This window comes from Dendrobium catenatum, unplaced genomic scaffold (assembly GCF_001605985.2).
Source record: "Dendrobium catenatum unplaced genomic scaffold, ASM160598v2 fragScaff_scaffold_365, whole genome shotgun sequence".
NCBI classification, from domain to species: domain Eukaryota; kingdom Viridiplantae; phylum Streptophyta; class Magnoliopsida; order Asparagales; family Orchidaceae; genus Dendrobium; species Dendrobium catenatum.
In genome coordinates, this window is record NW_021318827.1 from 321,445 (window position 1) to 335,610 (window position 14,166).

Genomic DNA, 14,166 nt, shown 5'->3' on the forward strand with positions numbered 1-14,166 from the left:
AACATTCAAATAAATATATGAGGGAAAATAATAAATTAAGAGCAACTAAGAGATTATAGTCATCAATATCACCAATCTTGATAGTTTTAAAAGCAATATGAATCACTTGCGTACACCCTCATTTTGTATATTTGTATTCTCATAGAGATCCAAACTTTAAGGCACTTCAGGTAGCAAAATCGTCCGGAATGAATCCCTACATTAAATTTTCATAATTTTAAAGGATAGTTTATTTAAAATTTCCTTCATCTAAATAAAGAGATTGAATGGTTGATTCTACACGTATACTTAGGTAACTATTTATAAAGACCAATCTACATGCCTCTAACCTCAAGCTAAAGGCAATCACAAGACACATGACCAAAAAGTTATTGGGACTATTGATTCCATCATATAAGTAACACTACAACTTATTTATTCTTGCGTTCAATAAGGTATATAAGAGGATAATGAAATTATTTTTGATGACTCTAATTTTGATGGGATGCACTATCCGCATGAAGATTCTCTAATTATATTAGCTAGAATTAGAACCTCTTACACAAATACTACAAAAGTCTTGATTAACATATGCGGTTTAATGTATATTCTATTCTTCCATACTTTCATGAATCTTATAATAACCATCATTAAGCTCCAACCTTATCCTTATGACTTTGAAAATTTTAGAGGACAAACTATAAATTATTGGCACGATCACAGTTAAGTAAAATTTATGTAAATGTTTTGTGCATGAATTCATGTGAAAATATTTATTTTTAGTTGATGTTGTATAGGAAAATCTCAGAAAAGGCCAAAAAGTAGGAAATACTGTCACTATAGTAAGATGAGAACTTTATTCACACCCTTACAAACTCGACATAGATATAAGGATGCATATGCTCTGCTTCATAACATACCTTAAAAAATCTTACTTAGAAAAACATTCCATCATTCATCATCATAAGTTCATAATAGTTTTCTTTGATTAAGTTATCATTTTCATAATTGGAGTAGTTCTATAGAAAACTAATTTCAACACGATTTAATAGGATAAACTACTTTGCCATTCGAAGTACACAATATTAAAGGTATTCGTATGATTAAATTTTTTCGTGAAATCGACACTCAACTCTAAACTTTATTAATTGATTGATATGTGCACTTGCTTAGAAATTTCCAATCAATCATCCTTCTAGTTACATGTGGTGAACCACCTTTGCAATTAACCCATTTAGCCTAATGCATGGTGGTATGCATTAGCTTAATCAATAATGCAACACTCAATCAATACCTCATATATATCCCTCACTTGAAGGTTAACATTTCTACACTTAAAGTGTATCAAAAATTAGGGGAATAAATATCTGTCTTACTTATATTTCCTCTAGGAATTCCATTATTATTGATAACTTTAAGTAAAATTTATCCTAAATCAACCGACTCAAGAAAGTTGAGACTATGCATATTTTAGAAAATATTTAACCTTCAAGGCTATTGGAACAAGTCTCATTTTTGTTGAAATATATAAAATGACCCTCCCTCAATTTACAAACTCACCTGATCAAGAGGCAACATATGGAAGGCTTTACACTACTAAATCACTTGTGTTAATATATTTTATCTATAGTCATATGATTGAAGCCCTTAATATGCCTACTAAAATGACCATGAAATAAATCAACATACGGCTTCCATAAAAGCCATAACCACTTTGTTAAGCCATGTACACACTTTAAATAAGAAATCACATTGATATTTTTAAAAGAATTTATATCTCACTAAGATATCTTCTATGTATGATAAGTGATAAAAAATAATCTTTTAATCTTATTAGGACCACCATTTTTTGTTAATAAGTTTGATATAATATTAGTTGAATTTGTTTGTCAATTAATTGTAAATTATTATTATTATTACTATTGATACGTCGTAAAAAAATTATCTTGATCGGGCAAGAATCTCGATGCAAAATAAAGTAGGAAACTTCCAAAATTAATTCGGAGACCATCCTAACTCCGATTTCAGTAAACTTATAGTCAAACTGAGCGTCTCGGAAATACGAACTTAACGACACCAAATTCGACTCAATCCGAGCCCAAATCGGTCCAAATCAAGGACCCGAAGCGCTGTTGGAAGGTTCAAACCACAATTTGGATTACCAAACAGTTTTTAAACATAGAAAGCTTATACTCGAATCGAGCGGCTCGACGAGACGAATCCAACGAGCCCAAGATCGCCGAATTCCAACATCATTAAGGTCTTCAAATGTCTAAAGAGCAGTGCATGATCAAGGGATTCAACATCGGCCGTTCATCCGACCACTCCTTATTTACCCTTGATCTCTCACCTATTTACGGGCCATGCCACTCCAGAAAATCTATAAATAGACCCCTCATTTCTCTTGAAAGGGGACCAGAGCAAGAGCAGAAGAAGAGAAGAGAAGAAAGAAGCTCCTCCTCGACCACCGCCGGACCTTCGCCGGACCACCACTTAAGGCCCTCGCCTTCGCCGGACCACCACTTGAGGCCCTCATCTCCGCCGGACCACCGCTTGACACCGTTGCTCCGCTAAACCACCATTTGAGGCCCTCACCTCCGCCGGACCACCTCCTGACGTCGTTGCTCCGCCGGACCACCACTTAAGGCCCTCACCTCCGTCGGACCACCGCTTGACGCCGTTGCTTCGCCGAACCACCATTTGAGGCCCTTACCTCCGCCGGACCACCGCTTGACGCCGTTGCTCCACCAGGCCATCACCTGACGCCTAGAGTTCTACCGAAGTACCATTCTTCTACTACGGTCTTTCAGACTCATATCTCATGCCGACTATGGTCCTCCCGACCTCCATCGCCTACTATGGTCACTCCGACCTCCATCACCAGACAACGCTCTTTCAGACCCCAATCTCCTGTCAACTACGGTCTTCCAGACTCCTATCTCCTACCGACTACGGTCCTCCCGACCCTCGTCGTCTACTACGGTCCTTCCGACCTACATAGCCAGACAATGGTCTTCCTGATCCCAATCTCCTACCAACTATGGTCTTTCGAACCCCCGTCTCGTGCCAACTATAGCCTTTTTAACCAAACAAACATGTATATTATTGTAACTCACACTATGTAATGTGCTCTACATGATGTACATTTGTACCATCAGGCCAAGGCCTTCTCCCAAGGAAGGGCCTCATTTGAAATCGACTGCAAATATTAGTGGATTCATTCAAACTGGGCTAGGCCCCGTGGTTTTTCCCTCTTTTTCAGGGGTTTCCACCTAAAAACTCTGGTGTCTCTTATGAATGCTACACCCTCTCACTTACTGATTGTGTGGTGGATCTTCGTATAATGCTAAGACGTTAAACTATATATTTTTCTACCGCCACGGATATTCCAGGAAACAATTATTATTATTAGTTTGTTTAGTTCCCTTTATTAATAACAAATGTTCTTTTAGTTCGTGGGTGGTACGAAGAATACTTATTATATATTTAGTTCATTATTAAAATTTCAAGTTAGCCAGCGTGGAAAAAATCAACATAATTACCGACCTTATTTTTCATCCTTAGATCCGCTTCAGTGGGATGAACGCAGTGGAATTAGTAAACCGGAGCTAGGGCACAATCCTAGAGCTGCGGGAGGACGCGGAGAAGGAGAAGCAGCAGCGAGAGAGATAGAAATCGAAGGTGAGAAGCCAGAGAGGAGGCAGGTGGCGGGAATAGAAGGTAAGGGATGGGAGCTCCGAAGCAGAAGTGGACTTCGGAGGAGGAGGATGCCCTCCGCGCCGGTGTCGACAAGCACGGCGCCGGCAAGTGGCGAACTATCCAGAAGGATCCCGAGTTTTGCCACTGTCTGGCTACTCGGTCGAATATTGATCTCAAGGTCCCATTACTGACATTGATTAGTGTTTTTATTTTTTATTTTTGTGTTCTGAACTCTTTGCATCGCTTTGGGAGGCTAAAGGCGTGGATGAGATGAATGCGAGTGATATTTTACGATGTTTGGCTCAATTTGGTGTGTTAGAATTACAATCGGAATACAAAATCAATTAGAATAGTAGTTGTTGGAGGATTGACATTCCATGTATATAACTCATAGGAATGTGTGGTAGAGGGTATAAAGCTGCACTATGCCCATGTCGTGGTAATTCCACCCAGAAGGTAATCTTTGGGATAAGGCCAATGATGATCATGATAATGATGAATTTGCTAGTAGATTTAAAAGGTTGACTTGAAGTGACAGTGGCATGTTTCTCAGATGGAGTATTTTCTATTTAATCCTCTCCCTGTGAGTCTCTTTTGAAATTACAGATAAGATTGTACTTTGAGACTCTTAAGGGCTTGGTTGCAAGTAGGATCTAGTAAATCCTATAAATTCGAATTTATCAAATGCGGAGGTTGTTAAATCCTGAAAATTGTTTGGCATGAGATTTGTTAAATCTTAAGAAACTGTTTGGCTACACATTTCAGGATTTATGATGGTTAAGGATTTAAATGTGAAATATACATAATATGTGTAAATTTGAACTTTGTTATATGATATCACCGTATTACATGTCATCCTTGATTTAACATAGATAAAATCCTATAAACAAATTACTGACCATACATCAATAATCAAAGTACAAACCCAACATAAGTTCATACAATAGAAATGATAAAATCAATAGAGTACACAGTAGATCAATATTGATTAACATATGTACTAACTAGTTGTGGATAACAAAATCTGATATATGCTTGCATATTGATGGTGATATGATATATGTTACAGTTCAGAGAAATTCAGTTATGATGAGCAGCTTTTTGACTTGACTTCTGAAATAAAAAAAAAACATAATATTGTTAGAATTTTAAATTTAAATTGAATTTTTACTATTATAACAAAAATTTTTACCCTAGGATCCCACAAACCCATGGCGATGGCGTGTCTCATGCTTTCCATTGAATTTTTTCCTTAATTATTACGCGCATGTTAGGATCCCCAACATTTACTACAACCTCATTGTAATGAGTATCATGTTGTATTCCTATTTGTGACATATTGAAGTAGAGATCATGTCCATTGTACCTACCAATGAAGATGTGCAAAACTATACATGCAAGGGCGATGTCAGCTTGAACACTAAGAGAGATGAGGTTCCTCATCTCATCTCATCCCCAACTGATTCGATTTGATAGTTGATACAATGTTTTCAAGTTAGAATTCATAAATTTTAAATCCTTTCATGATAATTGCTTTAGTTTAATTGGTTCATAATCGTTTATTCATCACTTTTACAAGCCCCATCTATAGTTCCTTCTTCAAAAAGCTATTAAAAAAATTCTCATATAGATGCTATTCAAGTAGGAGTTTGCCTAGTACTACATTATGCTCTTTAGGCCATTTTGGAATATGTGTCATGCTTTTTGGTTGGCCAGTATGGATTGAGGCATTCTCATCTACTTTTGGGTGAGCACTTGAACTTACTCACACTATAAATTTTTTTTTTTAGAAATCTTTTCATTTATGTTATGGAACAAACAACATAGCATTAATACTCATAATTTACTGCCAATTGTGCCATACTAATAAGTTCTAAAATAGCATAGGAAATATACCATATATTTTCTCACACTTCCTATGACGATGTTCAAACCGGTTAGTACATAGTTGCATGATGTTGATGGAGCTTAGTTTGTAATTTTCGGAATCCAGCAAAAACAGCCCAAAAATGGTGGAAAAATGTGAAATTTCTTGGATGAAAACACTCACAAACACTTCAATAACTTGAATATCAAAAGACTTACAAGTTTGCACGGATACAATGCTCTCAATTCGAGAAGAGAAGCTTTCTCCCAAGCCCTAGAGAAAAAGAAAGCTAAAACAGCCACCAAACAAGATCCCTCCAAAAAGCCCCCCTAACTCACTTTTAACTCTCACATAAACCCCTAAAAAATCCCCTCATTACCCCTAGGGCAAACACCTCATCCTTCCTCTTCAATTTGGTGGGCCCCTTGGGCCCACCCATTTGCTTCTCCCCTTCGGTTTGTCCGCCCAGGCAGGCGGGTTCTCCGTCTGCAGTAAGTGAGAACCGGCCCCTGTGGGGCCGGTGTTGCTATGGACCGGGCCGGTCCATCAGATGTTTGACGACTCATGGTCACTTATTGAGTCTCCAATCTCATTTTCAATTCCATGATAATTAAATAACTAATCGAATGTAGGTTTCTTCAAGTTGAAATTGATATTTACTTTTTAATGTTTGGATGAAATATCAGTGGTTGACGAAGCTCTTGATTTATGCATTTTTGGTGTGACCTAAATTTTAAAAATAGGTTACTTGGCGAAATTGGGTGAAGCATGATATGTAACTTGAATATATTTTTTTAGTAATTGGAGAGGAATGATTGGTTAGAGTGATTTATCAAAAAATGACATATTAGAAAGGCCAATTTAATAATTATTGCTAAAAAAATATTTTTAAGAACTATGTAAATGATAAATTGAATATTAACGACGACAATTAGAATTATTACTCATAAAAAAAGATAAAACTTCTCATAAAAAAAAAGTTGCGCACTGCATGATATCATATAGAAATTGAGAATACTATTTAGAGAGTCTAGAGATCGACAAGATACATTTGTGTTATTCAACCATGAAAGTGATTATATACATCATTATTGACCAATATTGGCAAGCGTTGAGGTAAATAATAATGATTAGCACTAAATATAATTGATTATATGATAATATAGTAATTACAATAATGTGCATTATTGTCTTGATTCTTGAATTGATATTTTCTTCATAGAATGAGAAAAAAGCAATTAAACAAAGTTTAGCCTCATTAAAGGTTTAAATAAACCTGGTTAGGAGAGTAGATGCATTAGATTTGGCCTATGTTAAGAGAGGTAGAGGCAGACTTAAAAAGATTTGGTTAGAAAGTATTAGAAATGACATTTTTTATTAGATTTAAATGAGGTCATAATGGAGAAAAAAGATTCATTTACTGACCCCACATAGTGGGATAAAGGCTTGATATTATTGTTGTTATATTAAAGGTTTAAAGAAATGCATTATCGGAGGAATAACACTATTTAATTACAACAGGCATAAGTTTGAAGGATGTACACAATTCTTAAAAAAGTTGCTTCTATCTGAGCAAGTAACCATGAAATCTGATGTTTATACTTAGCTTAAAACGTTACCTCATCATCAATTAGTGAAAAACTATCAACTCAATAAAAAATTTCAGCAGAGCTCAATCCAAAGCACCATTTGAAGTATTAAAAGCACAAAGAAATTAGATAACAAGAAAATATTTAACCCTAGGGGAGAAAATATATAAGAAAGTTTTGGTGAGACTAGACACAGAGTTTTCTTATGTAAAATTAGCAATTAAGTACAAAAATGAAGGCATATCAAATATGCTAATTCTTAAACTTTCCTCTCCTCCATTATAATTTTTTTATAACAAAACAATTGTTTTACCTTGCATCATTTTAATGAATAAAAATGTTGAATCAAACCAGCTCATTTCAAATAAGATCCAGTTCAACTTAATCCTAAGAAATTATTATGGTCATAACTGCAATCACGTTGCTCTTGGGTAGTTCAAATTTGTATATTTTTTAACCAAAATAACTAAAAAAAAGCTTAATGACATCTCGAGATAGGTTTGAAGTAAAAGAAACTGGTTTGCAAAATGATAATAGAGTAGAAGAACAAGGCTTCATCTCCATTGCCGGCATACCAGGGGATCGATTGCAACCTACACAGATCCAATCCATAAATATTTTCTCGGGAATGATTGTTTGTTTTTCGACTACCATTTCTGAGTTCAAAATCGAAGGGGTGGTTTACTCTAGTGGAAAGTAAAGACGTAAAAAAGGTGGCTTGAAACTATACCTTCTTCACCAGAGCTGAAGATAACAGATGAGAAAGAGGAAGAGAAAGAGGAAGCAGAAGTCAGGAAGAAAGAAAACGGCGCAAGCTGTAGCATTCGGTGTGGAGAGATGCGAACTCTATCATTGTAGATAAATAATTTCCAACTACTCTATGAACAGGATGCAGGAGAGCTCTTTGCAAATTCGTAAATACTATTAAATCTGTCGAACTACGGGATTTATTAAATATTGGATTTACAGCAAAAGATGGTAAATCCGGTATTTTGATGGGTGAGGGTTTGTAGTGCCTAGTTTTTCTGTTTTGCAGGATTTGCGGTAAATCCCACGTCAATTCTGCTCAAAACCCGCAATCAAACAACCCCTTAGTATATCTTGCTTGCTTAAGTCACTTGATTTAAAGAGGAGCTTCCTGATTTCCTAGCTTATATTGAACTATTTTGGCAGCATATTTAAAAAGGGCTTGGTCCAATATGAGATTTAGGGACCTTAATCTTGTAATGTATCATATTGATCCTTTTCTCACTCTCAGAATTTCCCACAATGGTTAGAGCAACTTCCCAAGTGTAATCAATCTATTGTCCCTAATTGTTTTGATACCTCTACTTTAGGTTGTTTCTTTAGTTTACTTTTTGAATTTGCAATAGTACTATATTGTCGGACGGAAGGGTTTATCTCTTTCTCCTTGTTGCAATAACTACCCACTTTTATAAAATTTGATACGACAAAGTTTTTTTCAAGAGAAATGTCGCTCCTGGGAGGTTACAATAATCCATATGTTCAATCAGTTACAAGCTTTGGGGCCGTTTTTATGTCTGAAATGCTAACATGATTCTGACTTAAGGTTACATTTGAACAAATTTACCACTCTGAATTGTTATCTAACGTAAGATCTATGGTTCCTTCGTTCATTTCCACATGTGGCATTTATGTTCTACTTCATCAGGATATATTTTAATTCCGACTGTTAATGATGTTTATCATACATTTCTTTTAAATAGGATAAATGGAGAAATATGATTGTTAGTGCTACTGGACAAGGTATTAGGGAGAAGTCAAGGACACCAAAGTCAAAGGATCAATCAACTACACAGTCCAGCTCTCAGAGCCCACGCGTTCAGGCACCTGCAAATGTAGAGAAGCAACCCACAGTGGAATCCACTAAGGCTCCTCATGATGCAAAGATTCCTTCACGGTTTGTATGGCTTTACTTTTACTCCATTTTACATAATTTATTAGGGGTTTATGGTATGCAAATTTAAAGTTTGCATTTTTTGTAATATATATACTAGCATGTTAATGCAAATTTGATGAGTTGTAACTCTTTAGTAATAAAAAAGTGTCTTTAAGGACATGGCATTTGACATACTACACCTATGACTTATCATATGACCCTAACCTTGAATTTAATTATATTTATATCTCAAATTCTCAACCATCATCTATTTTAGTTAATACCTACGACATTCAAGTTAGTGTTCACTTCAATTTAAATTCGTATCTATTTATATTTAAGTTGAAATGCAAATAATCAACTTTCAACTACTGTATTTATTACCTTAATCATTTAATTTCATGTGAGTTAGTTCCGTCAATAGATAGCCTGCAAGCAAACCTGCTCCTATCGCTAGCCTATGGATATGGTTTTATTCTAAGAAAAAGGCTTTCTTAAGAAATATTGCAGATTAATTAGAAGGTTCTAAATTTCAAATTCATACAAAGTCTAATGCATTGAGTGATTTCTAGTTGACTGTTTCGTGATTAATGAACCTATTAGCTTCAAATATCTTGAAAAGCATGGAATTAAAGCTCCATTTGATTTTTACATTACTCTTGCCATGTCATGCAATGATGTTTGGTGTTTAATTCTCTCGTTTGGTCAGTTTTGCATGCATGTTTTTGGCTATACATGTCCACTGTATTCTTTAGTTGACAAACAAACATTCCTTCTATTCTCGGACATCTATAAGCTGGTGTCCATTTGCATTGCACTAAATATCACTACTATCTCCAGTTAGCATGGTAATTGCATGTTGCATTTACTTCATCGTTGCATTGTAATCCAGTTTGTACTGCTGGGATCAAATTTAATGTGTTTTTGGTGATTCCATTGCTTGATGAGTTACAAAATGCATCATGATAGGAGGCAGAAAGTCTTGTAATTGAGCATAAACCTGCTGCTTTTCTTCTTTTGGTAAGTGTGAAGTGATGGTGCATCAAACCAAGGATTTTGAGCTTAATGTTGTAAATGTATTGCTCAGATATAGGGAGAGCAGAAAATGAACTTTCTATTGGATTGATTTAGTTAAGACTTTTCTTTTAATGAAACTAAACTTCAGTAGAATTTGTTGAGAGGAAAGATTTATGGTATTCTAGTCATTGAATATAGGTGCTTTTTATAGACATATAAGGTGAAAATATTTGAAAACAAATAAAAGAGAGAATAATAATTAAATGGGAATAAATGCATATTTTTCTAGATCAATTACTCTCTTAGTGCAAATATTCTTTAATAGTATTTTTCTAATATGTGTAATACGCTAGTACACTCCCTCAAGCTGATGTATGTAGTATATCAGTTATCTTTAGTTTGTTACATAAACATGGAAATGATAGATTATCCAGAGCTTTGATAAACCCACCACTAATTCTGAATTGAAAACATGTGGAGTAAAATTTGGAATGCACGGCATTTTATATGAAATTATAATCAACTTCAATATATTTAGTTCGTCCATGAAAAACATGATAGATGACAATATAGATTACATCATAATTATCACAATATAGTTTCACAGGTTGAGTAACATAAATAAAAATCTCTTGAAAGAGTTTTGACCCACTTTATTTCATATGTTGAGTGTGCCATAGCTCCGTGTTTAGGCTCTGCACTATATTTGACCACAATAAATTGTTTCTTACATTCCCACGGGACAAATTTACTATCAAATTACAATATCATGAAGCAAAATTTTTGACTTTAACGGGGCTAGCATAATCAGCATCAGATGAAGCTTCGATATTCAAGTGTTCAATTTTTTTTTTTGTTATATATCTTGACATATAACAGCCCTTTTTAGGGATTTTTATTGTATTCTTGATAATTTGTAGAATGACTTCTAGTTATTTGTTTTGGATTTTGTATGTGGTGGATTGCAATTTCAAAGAAAAATGAAATATTAGGCCTGATAACAATCAAATTAATTAACTTATTTATTAGCATTTGATACTGAGATAAATTATTCAATAGCTCTCATATAGGATGTGGTATAAGTTTCCACAAGGGTATCTGCTCATTTGCAATACAGAAGTCTAGTTTCTTGATGAATATCAATAGTCTACTACCCTTGATATAGTGATACCGTAATTTTGTTTTAATTAAATTCAACTCTAAGAAAATACTTTGGTAGTACCATATCTTTGGCAATAAAGCACTTTTTTTTAGATATCATTTTTGCTTTTAAGATGTATTAATAATAACTCATAATTAGGAAGATATTTTCAACATAAATAGCAAGAATAATAGCATTAGAGATAATATGTTGGACAAAGATATAATGATCTTTGGTGCTTCTACAAAGGACAGTGTCAACAAAGACTTTACAAAATTTATAAACCTAGGCCCATAAACTCTATTTAAGGGTCATAAATTGCCTTCATGAATAAAATTATCTGGTTCTCTTTCTAAGCCCCATTACTCCATATAAAAACCTTCATGTAAGTTGTATAAAGGAAGATGCTACTTACATCCATTTGTAGTAGATTCAAACCTTGTTTGATGTCAACAAAGAGTATACTTTAGACATAATTAAGCATGAATACTTGGGAGAATTAATGTATCAAATTAGTCGATCCTATTTACCTTTTTTATGACTAGTTGAGCATTGTATTAGCATAAGGAATCATCATGGTGAAATTTAACAGTGAAGACACAATGATAAGTAATTTGTTTAGCTTTAGAGGTGAGAGTGATCAAATCCTATGTATGATGTTTGAATAGATCAATGTTTAAAATTATGTATTCGGGTATTGAGGCGTTTTTCATTCGTGAGGCGAGGCGTAAGTCTCAAGGCGTAAGCCTCAAAATCAAAAGATTGCGTAAACATAAAATGATAAATTTTTTATTTACTAATGAGTGAATAATAGAAAACATAAAAAAGCATAAAATATGAAGTGAAATCAAAATATCCCAATAATAAGACAACATTAACTATAGTTCAACTCAAAATTCTATCTTTCCCAAATCCTAGTATTCTTTTCTTTAACATATAATTCAAAATTCCAAAAATAAATAGTAATGACATATCACATAAGAACTCATAAGCCATCAACACTGTCATCACTAAGGGGTTCTTCATTTGAATCATCACTATGATGAACTGCTCTCTCCCATTCCTCCTCTCCTATAGAGTCTAATGTCGGGTATTTACTTTAAGATTTATGTAAGTTTTAATATATATAGCATGAGGCGTAAGCCTCATGCCAGTGAGGCGAGGCGGGCCTCAATCAAGTTGAGGTGCAAGCCTCATAAAAAAAACTCAAGGTGTAAGCATCGAGGCAGTTTTTACTGGAATTGCGCAAAGGCAGGCCTCAAGGCGAGCCTCATATTGCGCAATTTTAAACCATGGAATAGATGACTCATGTCAGTGTCCTTGATCCCCTCCTATAGGATTTTGAAGGTATGTCACGTGAATATAAATAAATAGAGGAGAAAATATAAACATATAACAACAACAACATCAAGCCTTTATCCCACTACGTGGGGTCGGCTACATGAATCCTTTTTCTCCATTGTGTCCTATTAAAAGTCAAATTTTCGTTTAAATCTAATAAAAAAAGATCATTCTAATATTTTCTAACGAAGTCTTTTTAGGTCTGCCTCTATTTTTCTTAACATAAATCAAATCTAATACCTCTACTTTCCTAGCCGGGTCATCGGAAGGCTGCCGTTTTATGTGACCAAACCATCTAAGGCGACTCTCTCTAATTTTATCTTCTACTGGAGCTACTCAAACTTTTTCACGTGTATGCTCATTTTGTATCTTATCTCTAAGGTAAGCTTCAAAATCTAAAAATTGCGTAAAGTCAAAATAAAAGTTAAAAGTAAAATTTAATATAATATCCAAATAAAATGTTAAAGGATGAAATATTAACTTTCTATTAAATTATGAAGTAACAAATTTACATACATATGAAATAAATAATTGTATAAGATGCAAAATGTTATGTGATAAGTTATATGAAATATAATTGAAATCCAAATATTACATGAACAAAACACCATAAAATATATGAATTGTATAAAAGTATCATTTTCGGCTCTAATTTTTTCTTTCTCAGTTGCCTACTCATCTACGTTTAATTTATAAAGAAAGCTGAAATAATTGGCAACAACTCAGAAATCATTTTTTATATCATTACTAAGGGGATTTTTATTTGAGTCTATGTTATAGCAAATTGGTCTCTTCCTTGCCTCATCCTGTAGGATCCAATACCTCTCAATCTGCTTCTTCTTTATTTATTTCAGTCATCTTTATCTTTCATAAATGTTTGTCATCAACATAAAGATAATACTAAAAAATTTTAAGAGGAGATGGTGATGATGTGCGGCTTTCTTGTGATCCCCTGTGGCGGCTACGACGGTCGTGGCTATGATGAAGGCGATGGGCTGTGGCTTGCTGGTGCGGGGTCTATTTCGATTGATCGTGCCTCGTGCGGTCTGGCCGACTGGCGCCTGGTGATCTAGCCGTCTAGGCTAGGACTTGGGTCTCGCAAAAGGTGCTGATGCGGCACAGTGACCCACGAACGCGGAGTGGTGGACGACGGACGGGCGGAGTGGCGGATGAGATGAGGTCACACATGCGACAACCATGTTCTCGAGTCAACCTGGGTTGATTTCGGGTTTCCGGGTCAACCTGAACCCGACCCAGTTTTGCAAACGGGTCGAAATTTCGAATCCAGACCCAACCTGCATGGCAAACAAGTTGACCTGAACCCGAAAATTTCCCGGTAGATTCCGGGTCGGGTTTCGAGTCGAGTCACATTTTGACACCCCTATGTAAACCATAGATGATGATTTGTGAAGAAAACGGAGGTGATCGCAAATGACCAACCTTATAATTTGTGAAGAGAATGACCTAAAAGCCTTATTGACTATGATTATTAAGAGGAAAGGACGAGATTGCAAAGGAGGAAGGAGGTGATCTTAAGCGAAGGAGATGATCGCATAAGAGAAGAGATCATAAGTGGAGTTAGATAATCTCAATGGTGTCCCTAGGTTAACTCGGGCTCAACTTAAGGAGGTTT

General features: G+C 35.0%; 1 protein-coding gene across 1 annotated transcript in view; it reads left to right on the forward strand.

The window, feature by feature from the left end:
- The first annotated feature begins 3,504 nt into the window (after positions 1 to 3,504).
- Positions 3,505 to 14,166, forward strand: part of LOC110113885 (single myb histone 4) — a 29,998-nt gene continuing 19,336 nt past the window's right edge. Inside the window, exons 1-2 of the mRNA XM_020846594.2 lie at positions 3,505 to 3,856; positions 8,862 to 9,055. Coding sequence (XP_020702253.1) covers positions 3,707 to 3,856; positions 8,862 to 9,055 — 344 coding nt within the window. The 5' untranslated portion in view covers positions 3,505 to 3,706. The remainder of the gene's footprint in view (positions 3,857 to 8,861; positions 9,056 to 14,166) is intronic.